This window comes from Anopheles coustani, chromosome 3, assembly GCF_943734705.1.
Source record: "Anopheles coustani chromosome 3, idAnoCousDA_361_x.2, whole genome shotgun sequence".
In the NCBI taxonomy this organism is placed as follows: domain Eukaryota; kingdom Metazoa; phylum Arthropoda; class Insecta; order Diptera; family Culicidae; genus Anopheles; species Anopheles coustani.
In genome coordinates this window covers 27521911-27534759 of record NC_071288.1, presented here as the reverse complement: position 1 = coordinate 27534759, position 12849 = coordinate 27521911, and the positions used below count along the sequence as shown (strand labels likewise).

Here is a 12849-nt window from a genome sequence, read left to right as displayed (position 1 = left end):
ACCAAATGTATCATTTGATCCTGTGGTTAAACTGAGCGCGAGTTTTTTGGTGCGAAAATACTACCCCTGCCCAATGGCAATGCAAATGAAATTCACCCTTGCCCACACGTGGACGTTAATGGTCAGTGGGAGGAACATTCCAAAAGCGACCATGCTGCTGTCCCCCGGCTGAATATTCATTTGCCATGGTCGTATTTCGATTCATTTGCTTGCTCGTCACACATTCGTACGTTCGTTCCCACAGCAAGCCACCGCCACCCCCTTCGTAAAACACCCTCCGTATGCAACCGAGGGAGTGTCTCCGTTGCATTAAGTGAGTGGTTTTTTTTTATTACGATCCTAACGATCATCATGATGATGCGGCTGGCTTGTGATCACAGTTGCGTTGGGTTGGTTGAAAAGTACCAGCCATAGTAAAGTAAAACTTATATAGTGTCTAAATACAGGCTAAAATCATATTCAAATGTTATTTAAAAAATATCAAAATTCATCGTCATTAATTGCTATGACCGTTTATGAATAGAAAAGCTTAATTTTGCCAGCGACGCATGTTTATTCGTCCTTCACTCTCGTGTAAAACCGCCGAAAACTGGACCATCGAAGGGGTGCTTCGGTCCACACCGTCCTTACCACCCGGCGAAAGAGTGGAAACGAAAAGCGAACGTCTATGTTGACCTTCATGCAGCACACAGGTTGCATCCATAGAAAGGATTTTGAAATTTAAACCTGATACATTTTTTTGCCTTCGAAACATACTTAAGAATATGACTGTTATTTTTTACATCCTCTTATCAACTTTCACCAGGCGATAACGGAAACCCGCGATAGTGGTAGTGTATGTCTAAACACGTGTTGATTGTCACGTGCTCTAGAGGAACGTAAAGGAACTTTTGGGGGGAACAAACTTCTAAAGCTACGTGCAACCTAAACCGCTTGCAAAAGCTCATCTAACGAAGGAGCAAAAGCTCGCTGGCGTTATAACTATGTCAACGACCTTGCCCTGCACACGCATGCATTTTTCTGCAGGCCCACGGGATATCCCCCCTTGCTTCGACCCAGCCCTTTGCCGGATGATGGTGGTCTATGCTCCATGTCTCCCCTACACAAACATAACGACACCATAATCTCAGGCACATGCGCATAAGGAGATGGCGCCTCCAAACGACGCACACCTTCCTGCGTATCTTCGATCCGTGCACCATAAGCCAGTGTGCGTTCCATCGTTGCTCCGTGTTCAGGTCGCGAGTCCGCGGGGTCTCCCTTTTTCGCTGTGTGTGCGCCAGGTGGAGCCGCTGGTGGTATGGACTGTCAAAAGCCGTGTCCTCCTTTCCAGTTCGGTCGGCGGCGGTTTGCGTGTCGGTGGCTTTATCCGCTGCGATTGCTCTGTGACACAAGGCCGAGACAGCTACCAATCTGTGGCCATATTCCGTTGCTCACATTCGAACTCTCGTTGGGCTGAAGTTTATTCTGTTCTTTTTAAAATCCACACAGAAGCACCAATTGTTAAACTTTGTGCCTTTAATGTCGGAAACTTGTGCACCGTTCGTAAAGTCGCGTTACGAGTGTAAATAAAACCGGTGATAGATGATGTCAACATGCAATCTGATGCACTGAATTAGACATTTTCGAACTCGAATTTTGGCTTGCGCAAAAGTGAATGTGCTGTAGTTTTCAACCAGTGTTGCTGCAACTAAATAATACCGGTTCTGCAAGACTCTCGTCGGACGGCAAGAGCGAAAAAAAGGCGGCTCACTATCGACCGTAAATGTCACGAGACCATCGGAGCCAGTGTGTGGCGTAGCGCACCGACGACAACAACACAGCCAATCCGTGTGAAGCGAACACATCCCACCCCTTGCGATGGCACCACACAACAGTCAGCGATATTTTTAAGCCCTCCACACACGAACCCCTTTCCGGTGCGGTTTATGTTTACTGTTCAGAAGCAAAAAAAAACCACACATCACTGTATCACGAACGACGCATACACACTCGTACCTTTCCCCCCAGAGGACTGTGGGCGGCCAAAGCCAAAAAGGTCTCCCCACCGGAGATACATCTCTGTGTTGACGGGGTTGCGATGTAAGAAAGCAATCTAACAGCACCACACTACCACCAGCAGGAAAACGACACGCCGGAATCGGTTGGGTTCCGATAACCGTTCCGACATCGCAACACGAATACCATCTCCGTCGTACTTCGAGCCAAAGTGTTGGTACTACGGGCGTCGGTGCGCGTGATCGCCCGCGGAGCATAAACATAAACATTAAAACATAACCGCTACACGCCGGTAGTGCTTTGCTGGTGCTTTTTCTGCACGCCATCTCGCAAGCTTACGTGTATCCCCCGGAGCTCCATTTACCAACGGAGCAACAAGTTGCCGTTGCAGGTGGTTTGGGAAAAAAGTATCTCTAAAGACGAACCACAGATAAATTAAGTTCCGCTACAATGTGGTACCTCGTGCTGGTGGTCGCCTCGGCCGCCATTTACTTCGCGTCTCGACGTTGGGGCCGAACCCTGTACTACCGATGGGGGCGCCTAATACCGTTTCGCCGGACGATCGTTAGCAAGTCCCGCCCACCGACACCACCGCTCATCGAAACCTCCATTCCGCTGACCGGTGCATCCGGGATCGACGGGGAAGGTGGCTTTCTTCTGCAGACGAACAGCAAGGAGGAGTACGATGACGATCGATTGCACACGGTAGGAAAGGGCGGGAAGTGTGACGTGTTTCCTTTCATTCAAGGGGGTTGTTGTATTTGATATTTTGTTGCATCCATGACATTTTTCTTGCAATGTTGAGGTAAGATGATTGTAATAAAAAAATTACGTTTAACGTGTTAAAGTTTTTTTAAACATCACAAATCTCATTAAAATAGTTTGTCTGGCATATCAGTAAAAAATAATGATTTTCATGATGCATGCATCAAAATGGAATAGAATGTGGAATGATGAATTCTTATAAATAGGTCCTTCCTTTATCGCGCGTGTATGCGAAGGAGGATTGCAAGGGGAATGGGACGATCTTTCTTTCTTCTGTACATTTTATGTGTTCAAAAATGCCTCGTAAACCTTTTCTCTAGAAAAACGGTTGATGGGAACAAGCGTCACATCTTTGTCCTCTGCCGCCTTACCGGAACAGGTGATTCTAGGAACAGTACTATCAGCATTTCCATCTTGCACTTAGTAACACAGAAGTTTCCTATATAAATTAAAACACATTGATAAGCAGAAACATGAATCAACACGCGGCAGGGTGCAGTGTAAACAAATCCTTTACCAAGAAAAAATATGCAGTGAAGGAAGAGTTGTTGCTATACTTACACTTTCCCTTGCGGGAGACATGCGTGCCTTTGAGGGTTAACACATCCGTAGCACCGTCCATCTTCCGTGCCACCCTCTTCATGGCGATAACGTGTACCGGAATGGGCGAGTAACCCTTCAATCACCCAGATGGCTTTCGTCACTGATAAACGTGACAGCTGTTCGTGGGGGCCATCTTCCTGACCTAGGCCATCAGTCAATGCGATCCGCCAACGAACTGGCCGTGGAAGGAATTTTCCACTGTCCACTAGCAAAGAAATGGGAATGCATTCTGTACTGTAGGTCGATACTGTTTGCATGTCGGGAGTCGCGATCACTGAAAGACCCGTTACATAACCGGTGTGAATGAACTGCCTTGTGGTGGGGTCACACTCACTCTGTCCGCCGATCGAGCCTGTTAGTTTTCAGTTGTTCTTGTTGTCGTCGACGTCCGCTAGCCTGTCAAGCGCTTGTTCACGATGACAACAAGGTTAAATCTGAAGCCCTCGTCTATTGCCTCCGATAAGAGCGATCAGATCAGATGATCAATTAACTCCTAATGACTGCCGAACCAGGCGTGAGGTGCCAGTAGTGCTGTGGAAGTATGGATAAGTCATCTTGTTTATGGCGTTGCGGTAATGTCGATCGTCATCGTTGGTTTCCGACAGCACGCGACACTTGCCCACGTCCTTATGGCGTCCGGTGTGTGATCCAATTAATAAAATCAAAATCGTCTCGATCAGAGAAATATTTTCTCAAACACATGCAACGCCGGACCGGCTAGACGCTTTCAGGCTCAAGTCCACCGGAGAGCCACATCCAAAGTGGAACTGATGGAGCAATCGTGTCAGGAGGTCGATAAGGAAGTACCGCATCGCTGTCAGGAACTCCAGCCAACTGAGGGGAGTCTGGTGGAGAACTCCTACCTTGCCAAATAAATCACACGGCATATACGGCGTTCGCCACACAACCTACCGTTTGGCGCAAGGATCAGCGTCGATATGTGAAGTACAACCTGAGGGTGATGCAATTGGTCGATTCGCGCTACTCAACAGCAGGCGTTTCTGAAGGGCGGCGCGCCGGCACGATTGATAAACGGTCTGTGTACAAAATTTCAACTAACTGTAACTAGTAGGGCCGCAGACCACATGTGCATTAGAATTTGCCACACCGCCAATGTGTGTGGAAAAATGGCGCACAATGTCTGAGCCGCTTTGGAGAGGTAGCTAGCCTGCCAAGGAGGAAACCATTTTTAATGCACGGAAAAACCTGTTCCCACCAAGGCCAAGAGAGAGAGCAACCGTGCACGGTGTACGCAACTGCGGGGATATAGGATATTCCATGGTCACCGTGGTTTGGTGTACCGCGCACACACACCTACAGTGTCCGGGTGTGTTCCCTTGCGTGCGTACGTCGCCTCTAGTGGGCAATGTATTTTATCAACTTCAAGCTGCTCTAGGAACTCACGATCATCAGACACGGGTAGATAGGGTGTGATGACGTCTCGGTGTATAGTCCCACTGTTCACTGAGGATTCGTCAGACCCCTCAGGCCCACGGAGATAGTATCGCACATCAGCTTCCTATTTAGCTGGCGTCTATTCGCTCCACAATAGACAGTCGCGCATACTCATGTGATCGTTCAGGTATTCCCACCGCTACGTCAGTGGAGAAGCGTCAGCTCAATGGGTCTTTCAATCAAGACCCGACGCGTCCCGGAGATCATCCGCTGGACTCCACATATCTCCCATCCGTGCGCAGTCAAGCTGTAACCAATTCGACGAATGCTCTCTACCTCGACAGTGCGATCAGATTAAGCAAGATCAACTGTTTATGCATCAGCTCCCCTTGTCACAATACATCTCGGCTTTATCTCCGAACTACCCTGCGGGTGAATCAGTAGTGGCTGGTGACGTGTGTAACCTGACGCATGGCATACATGATGGTGGGGCGGATTTAGTTCGCAAAACGCATCTATTAACTCACTTCCGGCGGATTAACGGCTATCTTACATCTGGAGTGCGAACTAACTGCATTACCTCATGCGCCGCGGTGATGATTGTTTTTTGCTCCCCTTTTTATGCATCATGTTTAGTCATTTGCAGATTCCGGCTTAGTTGGGCTAGTACATGAAATAAAAACTGTCCTATTATTTGTATAGTCTTACCTTGTTGAAAACGATTCCCTATCGAGTAAGACATCAATCACTGGCATATTAATTTCAAGAAAAAACAATAGCTCTGGCTAGTATTTGGCTTATTTTTTCAAACAATTAACATTCATGTTACTTCGCTCGAATTTGGTCATTCAACAAAATGGCAAATGATTCGTCAATTCATCTGTTCCGCCTCCTTTTGGCATTAGCGCCGGGGAGGTTCCTCGTTAGCACCTCCAGTTGCTAAGCTACGACTCCAAAGTGAGCCTAAGCCCCGAAAACTACACGTGCGTTGGTACTCAACTGTTTGCAAGAGAAGATCACCGTCTCATTCGTGACGGGTTCGTGAGTCTCTTAATAGTGTCTTCCCTCGATGAAAATTAGCCATCGCAGTGTGCCTTGTGCGCTGTCCATCTCCATCGTCTATCAGTCACGGGTGGCGCTTTTTTGCCTATCATTTTGTCAATGCCAGGTCCCGTACCTTACCGTACATTTCTGGCGATGGCCGATCACCTGGCCTGTTTCCGGTCCATGCTCTGTTGTTAAGCTGTCGCGCGATCATCCTGTCAAAGAGGGGTGCTCTGCTGTTCGCGATATTTGCCATAAGTATTCACAGTGCTTTGATTGCACAGTGTCGAGGCAATATCTCCACAACGATGGAGCAGATGTTCTGCTGGGGCGCTGGAGTGTGATAAAGTGTCGACATTAATTTCCTAAGTACTTTCGACTAGTGCAAGGATCTTATGCCGTAATCTTCTATGGGTGATCTGCTAAGTATTTCTTAAATATTCTGAATTCACACTCGACAAAGACATGATAAATAATCGCTATCCAGATCTGTCGAGACGCGTTTACAGGTCCCGTTTGGATTTTGTACTCGAAAGTAACGAACCATGGCACGAGAAGTAACTTGCCTCGCCCGACTCGCGAATGTGTGTGCATATGGGCACACAAACACCGTCTGACATCGTCTGACCAAGATTGTACCTTGAACGCGCTCTGACCGATTCCACCAGGCACTGCAAACCCGACCGACCCCAACCCGGCGCGCTGGGGAAACCAGTACACAAAGCGTTTACGCGCAGAGCGTTCTGTTAGTTTGGCGCGAGACTTCCACCGGACTGGAAGTGTGAAACGACGCCTGGTGTCTGCGCTTGCGGTCAGTAAAAAGTGTAGTTGAACCAAGTGAGGTGTGAAATTTTGTACGCACAAACATCCATTGGCGCGCAGTGTTGTTAACGCTTGTCGGTTATTAGGGTGTGCCGCATGTTTTCGAAGCGATCTACATGTTGAACGTTTTCATAGCACATCCTCGAACGTGCTTCACCTTTGCGGGGTTCATCAAAACAACTAAAGTGTTTTCCCATCACACTGTGACGCGAGGGCGAGATCATTGTGCGTAAATAGTAATTAAACTGGACTCGCAACCTTCTCAACTCACCTCTCAGGGTGCGAGAGCGGATCAGTAGCTTGAGATAAATGCAAGAAGACTGTCCTGTCGCCTTGTGTGTGTGTAAGTGGCTTTGCTAGAAGCACAACAGTGCGTTGCCACCGCGCGTCCTGTATTTTATCCGCTGATTGTGCAGTGTGTAAAGTTTTGTGAAAACATTCAACCTACACAAAACGTAACGTGTATGTTTCAGTGACATATCGTACCCTAGGTACCTCCTGATACCAAGATCCTTTGTCGCCTCTACGCCAAACGGCCGTTGAACCAACGATTCAAACCAACCGCGGAACCATGTGCGAACTACTCAATATGGCACCGTACGGGGACAAGGTTATTATTATGATGTTTTATTTTATAAGCACTCTACACGGAACATTTAAAAACTACCACTTAATGAAATTTTGCGAACTTTTGTAATTGGCCATACCTCTAAAATATTTTTCTGGTGGAATGAACAAGAATGAATAAAGAATAATTCATCGGTAGCGCGATCACACTTCGTAGTTACACAGTTGCTTTAAAATAGGCAACAGTCTTTTGGAAAACCATCCACTTAGCTTACTCAGCATTATGCCAAAAACAATCCTTTCGTCGATTCACTACGCCGAATTAAAAGCAAAATAAATCGCTCGAAAAACATACTCTGCCGTAGCAAATTATTCTTACTCGACCATGAACACACATGAACCCTTGATGGGCGAAGCACCACCGAGCGACAATTGTGTTTACTATTGTTAACGCTCGAGTGCATTACAAAATTATCTTCGCCAATTTGTTTTTCCTTCTCTCCATTCCGATGTGACTTTGTTTTCTATGTGCGCTTGTGCGATTGTTCCAGCAGGCATCATCATTAGCATGGCGCGGATGCAACGGCCATCGCCAAGTGGGATGGACCGTAATAGAAGCTACAATTGGGAGGATGACTGCTTCGTAGCGGCCGCGGCAGTCAATTATCTGATTATCTCGCATCACACAGAATATTCGAGAATTTGGAGCAATTTTCATTGGAGAGGTGTGGGGTTCAAGCCAATTTCAAGCTATGTCAATTGCGGGTCGATTCCAGATAGTATGAAAATTGGTCTGATTCACCACGAAATCGACAAATCACATTCCTGATTTGCGGGAGAGTTTAGTAATAGCTTCATATTCTTTCCCTCAAAATGAGGCTCATCTATTATGAATTTTCAGCATACCAATGATCATTAAATTTAAGTTTGGATCATGTCTGGATTAAAGAGGCTCCTAATAATATTTTTGAACCTCTTGAAAATACAAAACAAAACAAATTAATCAGTTACACTTTGCTCATGTGTAGGTTTGTTGTTCATTCTTTTCATACAAACTGACTAATTGCGTTCCAGTAGGTCGTTCAGATTAGAGATCACAATGTTAGCATACAATTGCACAACGTTGTTACCATGTATCGTATGACGCGCTGCTCGGCGGCATTGTAGAATCATTGAACATCAAATTCATCCCTCGCAACATCGTCTCCCCCCTCTACCCCCTGGCCCGCTACATAACGAGCCTGCCGTCCAACTATAACCCTCCCCACCGGTCAGTTCTCACGCCGACGATACGCAAATCACGTTTCGCGCCCTCAGCTCAGCTGTGGTGTGTGGCCTCATCACCGGTTGCGGTTGTTTGTTCATCTCCAGTAAACCAGGCCATTCGGCGGCAACAAAATTGAAAAGCCCCCACGCATTCGCTTTTCTACGCATTTACATGGGTTTAAAAAACCACCTCGACGCGCACGTGATCTTGGATATCAGATCCGCAAGGCTCTGGCGATGCGCTTGACACTATCACTATCTTTCGCTGGGAAGTACGGCAATATAGGCCCTGTTAACGGTATCGGCCTTAACGAATGTAATCTGCTTGGTTGGAGAGAGAGAGATATCGAGAAGGAGCTCCCTTGGCACAAGGGGACGGTGTGAATAGTCTAGAAACTTAAAACTTGCCAAGTTCTTCTTGCATCCACCTGACCTTAGTTCTCTTTGAACCTACCCAAGATGCATCCTCCACCGGCTAAGAATACATACATCGTATTGCCTTAGCGACGCGGGAAACATTCGCGGAATTCCAAAATAAACCTTCTTCTTCCTAAACGTAGACGATCGCAAACTCATTCTTCTCGGTTGCCGCAGCTGTTGTTACCGTTTTGTAATCTGGGAAATGGTGTTGAAACAGTCGGTGATTAACGTGCGGACAGCTTAAGCTGCCCTAAGATATACAACCGCGCTACTGTCCGCTCGAACTCGGTGGCGTTTCCGCAACAAGACTTTGTACATTTGAGTTGCTCTACTAGTTTGAGGGAAAAAGGGCCTGGCAATTTCAGAATAGTTTGTTCTTTAGCAATACGCTATTCTAATCTGCGGAATCTTTATGGTTCTATCACTCACGTGTTCTAAAGCCAAGCAGAATCTATATGGTTCTATTTTAGATTCCAAATTTTACCTAACCTTGTATGCGATTAGCATTCATAAAAATTCAAAAGTAAATGCATAACAAAAATACGTTGGAAACATTATATGAAGGGCTAATTAAATACAGAGGATATGTTTATGGCATAACCTACCCTTAGACATACGTTTGATGTTACAATGTGCTTCCGCCCATGTCATAAAAAATGTTTGAACATATTTCTCATCCGATGTACAACCTTTTGTCATCTATTCCCTTCCCCCTATTCTTGTCTATATTTATATATGCAGCAGCGAAAATACACGATCGTCCCGTTACAAACATATCAATATACAAATATGCTCGTAAATATTCTCACAGTTTGCTATAGAATGAATGTTTTAATCGTCGTTATCGTTTGTAGTGAGAACAATGTTTAAGACCACAAAACATCGTTTTATTATTTGACGTTTTTACACCCTAAGTTTATGGCCTGCGAGGTGTGCGTAGCCTGTCCGTTAGCCTTTAGCGTGTTTGACACCTAGTAGTATCTCAAGTATCGTCCTTTTAAATTCCTCCTTCTCCTTCCACCTTCCCCCCACTCCCCGCCACACTCACGTAAGCGTAAATGCCAGTATTTTTGGTTTGTTTATGGTTTTTACTTTTATACCGCACCCTGTGCAAGCCTTGTGTAGAGAGCCTATTCCCTATCCCCCACTGATACCCGGCTGAACGATTAGTAGTCAGTAGTCAGGAGTCAACTGTTGCACGGACACTAATGCCGCCTTGTTTCGTCCCATTCGTTACCTCCCCGTGCAGGTCCTGTCGATGAGCACAGATGACTACCGAAAGGCGACACTGTTTGCATCCGGTTCGTTCGACCAGGACTTCCAGATTCCGGACCTGATTGGGCAGACAGAAATCCTCAGCGAAGAGCACAGGTAAGGGTGTTCGCTGGTGCCCATGTTTACTGATACTTCAAACCCTTGGCTAATATCAACTTGTGTTTTAGGGAAAAACTATGCGCCCACCTGCCGGCCCGTGCCGAGGGCTACTCCTGGTCCCTCGTGTTCAGCACCTCACAGCATGGCTTCTCGCTGAACTCCCTCTACCGGAAGATGCATAAGCTCGAGAGCCCGATCCTGATCGTGATAGAGGATACGGACCATAACGTAAGTGATCGGTCTTTTGCAAGCCACATCTGCATCTTCCCAGCATGAAACCGTAATCGAGGCTCGTTTGGTTTATCCTTTCGCAGGTTTTCGGTGCCCTGACGTCCTGCTCGTTGCACGTGTCGGACCATTTCTATGGCACCGGCGAGTCGCTGCTGTACAAGTTCAACCCGCACTTCAAAGTGTTCCACTGGAGCGGCGAGAACCTGTACTTCATCAAGGGCAACCCGGAGAGTCTGGCGATCGGTGCTGGAGAGTAAGTGATCGTAAACAAAATTCCGTAGAAATGAATTTCCCTGTTTTTCCATTCCCCCACCAAACACTCTTTGTCAGATGTTCGTTGTGATAAGGGTGTGTTATTCATTCGACCACCCTTTGGCTGAGGAAAATAATGAGGAATGATAGAAAAAGTGTAACTACGCGACATACATTCTACGCCGTGTAGAATGCGGCGTAGTTGGTGCATTAGTCAGTCGAGGAAGCTTACAAGAACTGGAGCATTTGGTGGGATGTTTTTGTTTGTGATCCTCCAGTGTTTCATCGTCATAGATCACGCGATCGTTCCAAGGTGTGTGATAGAAGGAGACATTGCATGCGACACGCTGATAAGAGAGGCCTGTCAGGTTGATTTGAGCATCAACCGGTTCTACTAATGAGATGGCACGGAACGCGCATCCCCCTGTGACACCCAGTGACTCAGAACTTCGGTACGCCGAGTTCGGTGTTACTGGCGTTTACATTTGTGTACAACTTAAAACAATGTGACCCACTATTACCCTCCTACATTCCTTTAGTTTTAAATAACCTGCTAGAAATTCACCTGCAACTCGACTGCTTGTTCGCTAACCTCCTTCCACTTTACTTCCTCCTTGCAGTGGAAAGTTTGGCCTCTGGCTGGACGGTGACCTGAACCAGGGTCGATCACAGCACTGCAGCACGTACTCGAACGAACCGCTGGCGCCGCAGGAGGATTTTGTCATCAAAACGCTCGAATGCTGGGCCTTCGTCTAAGTCGCCATCCTCGTGCCCCACCCGCCGTCCCTCTCCCCTCCCAAGTGTGTAGTAGTCGCGGGCGATGAATGGAGCGTGTTGTGTGTACTGCATGTGTGTGCTCTGCAACAAGTGCCCGGCTCACCGGCAAGTGTTGAATCCTGTATCCCAAACATCGGCCAACATCGGCAACAAACAATTCCGGCTAGCCACAGGGCTCCATCGTGCGTGTAGCTGCGTATCAACATAGCATCATATTTTTTCAGTTCTTGGTTGGAAGCGAAAACCGTGTGATGATGGTGCAGTGCAGTGCACGGCGGCGACCAAAGGCCAAACGTGATGTGATGTGATTGCAAGGGTTTTATTGCGCTGCTCGGAGAGATTCACGACACGGGATTGGGTGTCATAAACACGTGGACGACGCTAGAGCCTCGTGCTAGGGTAGGCCTCGTCGGCGTCGGTTCAACTTAGCTCGGGACGCATTTGGCAATGTGTGGCTAGGCCTTCGCACCGATCATTGGTACGATTCATTCGGATCAGTTTAGTTTACAAAAAAAAAAAAAAAAACAAACAAACAAACAAACAAACAAACGGTGCAAGGCGGTGTACTGTGTAGAATGTAAAAAACCTGTGGCAGAAGTAAACAAGAAATAAGTTTAAATTTTAGGTGGTCGAGTCGAAGAGAGAGCATACTTTTACCATAGCAGCAGCATGTGGGACTAAACGAAACAAACAAACAAAACACAAAAAAACACACTCACACACAAAGTAAATGTTGTTATAGTCTAGTGCGCATGGCATACTAAGTTAGCGAAGGGTAAGCGATCGGGCTTCAAAGGGCAAAGAACGCGAGCGAGGAGCCTAGGGAATGTTGAGCAGAAAACAGAAAAAAAAACCAAACGGAAGTTTATCTATATATATATATATTTAAAAAGAAAACAAACTGAAGAAAATTGTAATCAAGAGTATCTAATATGTGCGCGTGTATTCGAGTAGTTAACGCAGCGAAATGAAAACCAACAATTGTTTTGCAAAAGAAACAAACTGCTATACCAATTATCATCCCGAGCCTGTGTTCCAGGATCGTAGGCGAGGGGAACCGATCATTAAGCATACAATCACACGCGTGCAACATCAGCGGTTGAACTACAGACAAAAGGATATGAAAATAACGGGCATGTTTGAAAGCGGTGTAGACTAACGGTGTATGCATATGCGACGGCTCTCGATCGCTGCAAAGATCGGTAAGAAGATCGTTCGAATTCTAAACTAACGTAGATATATATATTCATATATATATTTATCCCTGCGTTAATCCGGTTTGTCCTTAGAGCTAGTAGTTGAAAACAAAACAGCAAACGACAGGAAAGCAGCGCG

At 46.5% G+C, this 12849-nt stretch overlaps 1 protein-coding gene across 4 annotated transcripts in view; it reads left to right on the top strand.

Annotated features, from left to right (window-relative positions):
- LOC131259663 (TLD domain-containing protein 2) overlaps window positions 1-12440 on the top strand; it is a 64085-nt gene extending 51645 nt beyond the window's left edge. For 3 of the 4 annotated variants that reach the window (XM_058261208.1, XM_058261207.1, XM_058261209.1), the window contains 4 exons: window positions 10130-10251; window positions 10323-10482; window positions 10569-10738; window positions 11358-12440. In XM_058261208.1, the coding sequence (XP_058117191.1) occupies window positions 10130-10251; window positions 10323-10482; window positions 10569-10738; window positions 11358-11493 (588 nt within the window). In that variant the 3' untranslated portion in view covers window positions 11494-12440. Of the gene's footprint in view, window positions 1-2571; window positions 2704-10129; window positions 10252-10322; window positions 10483-10568; window positions 10739-11357 lie in introns of those variants that run through there. The other variant, XM_058261210.1, reaches the window with a different exon arrangement.
- The last annotated feature ends 409 nt before the right edge of the window (window positions 12441-12849 follow it).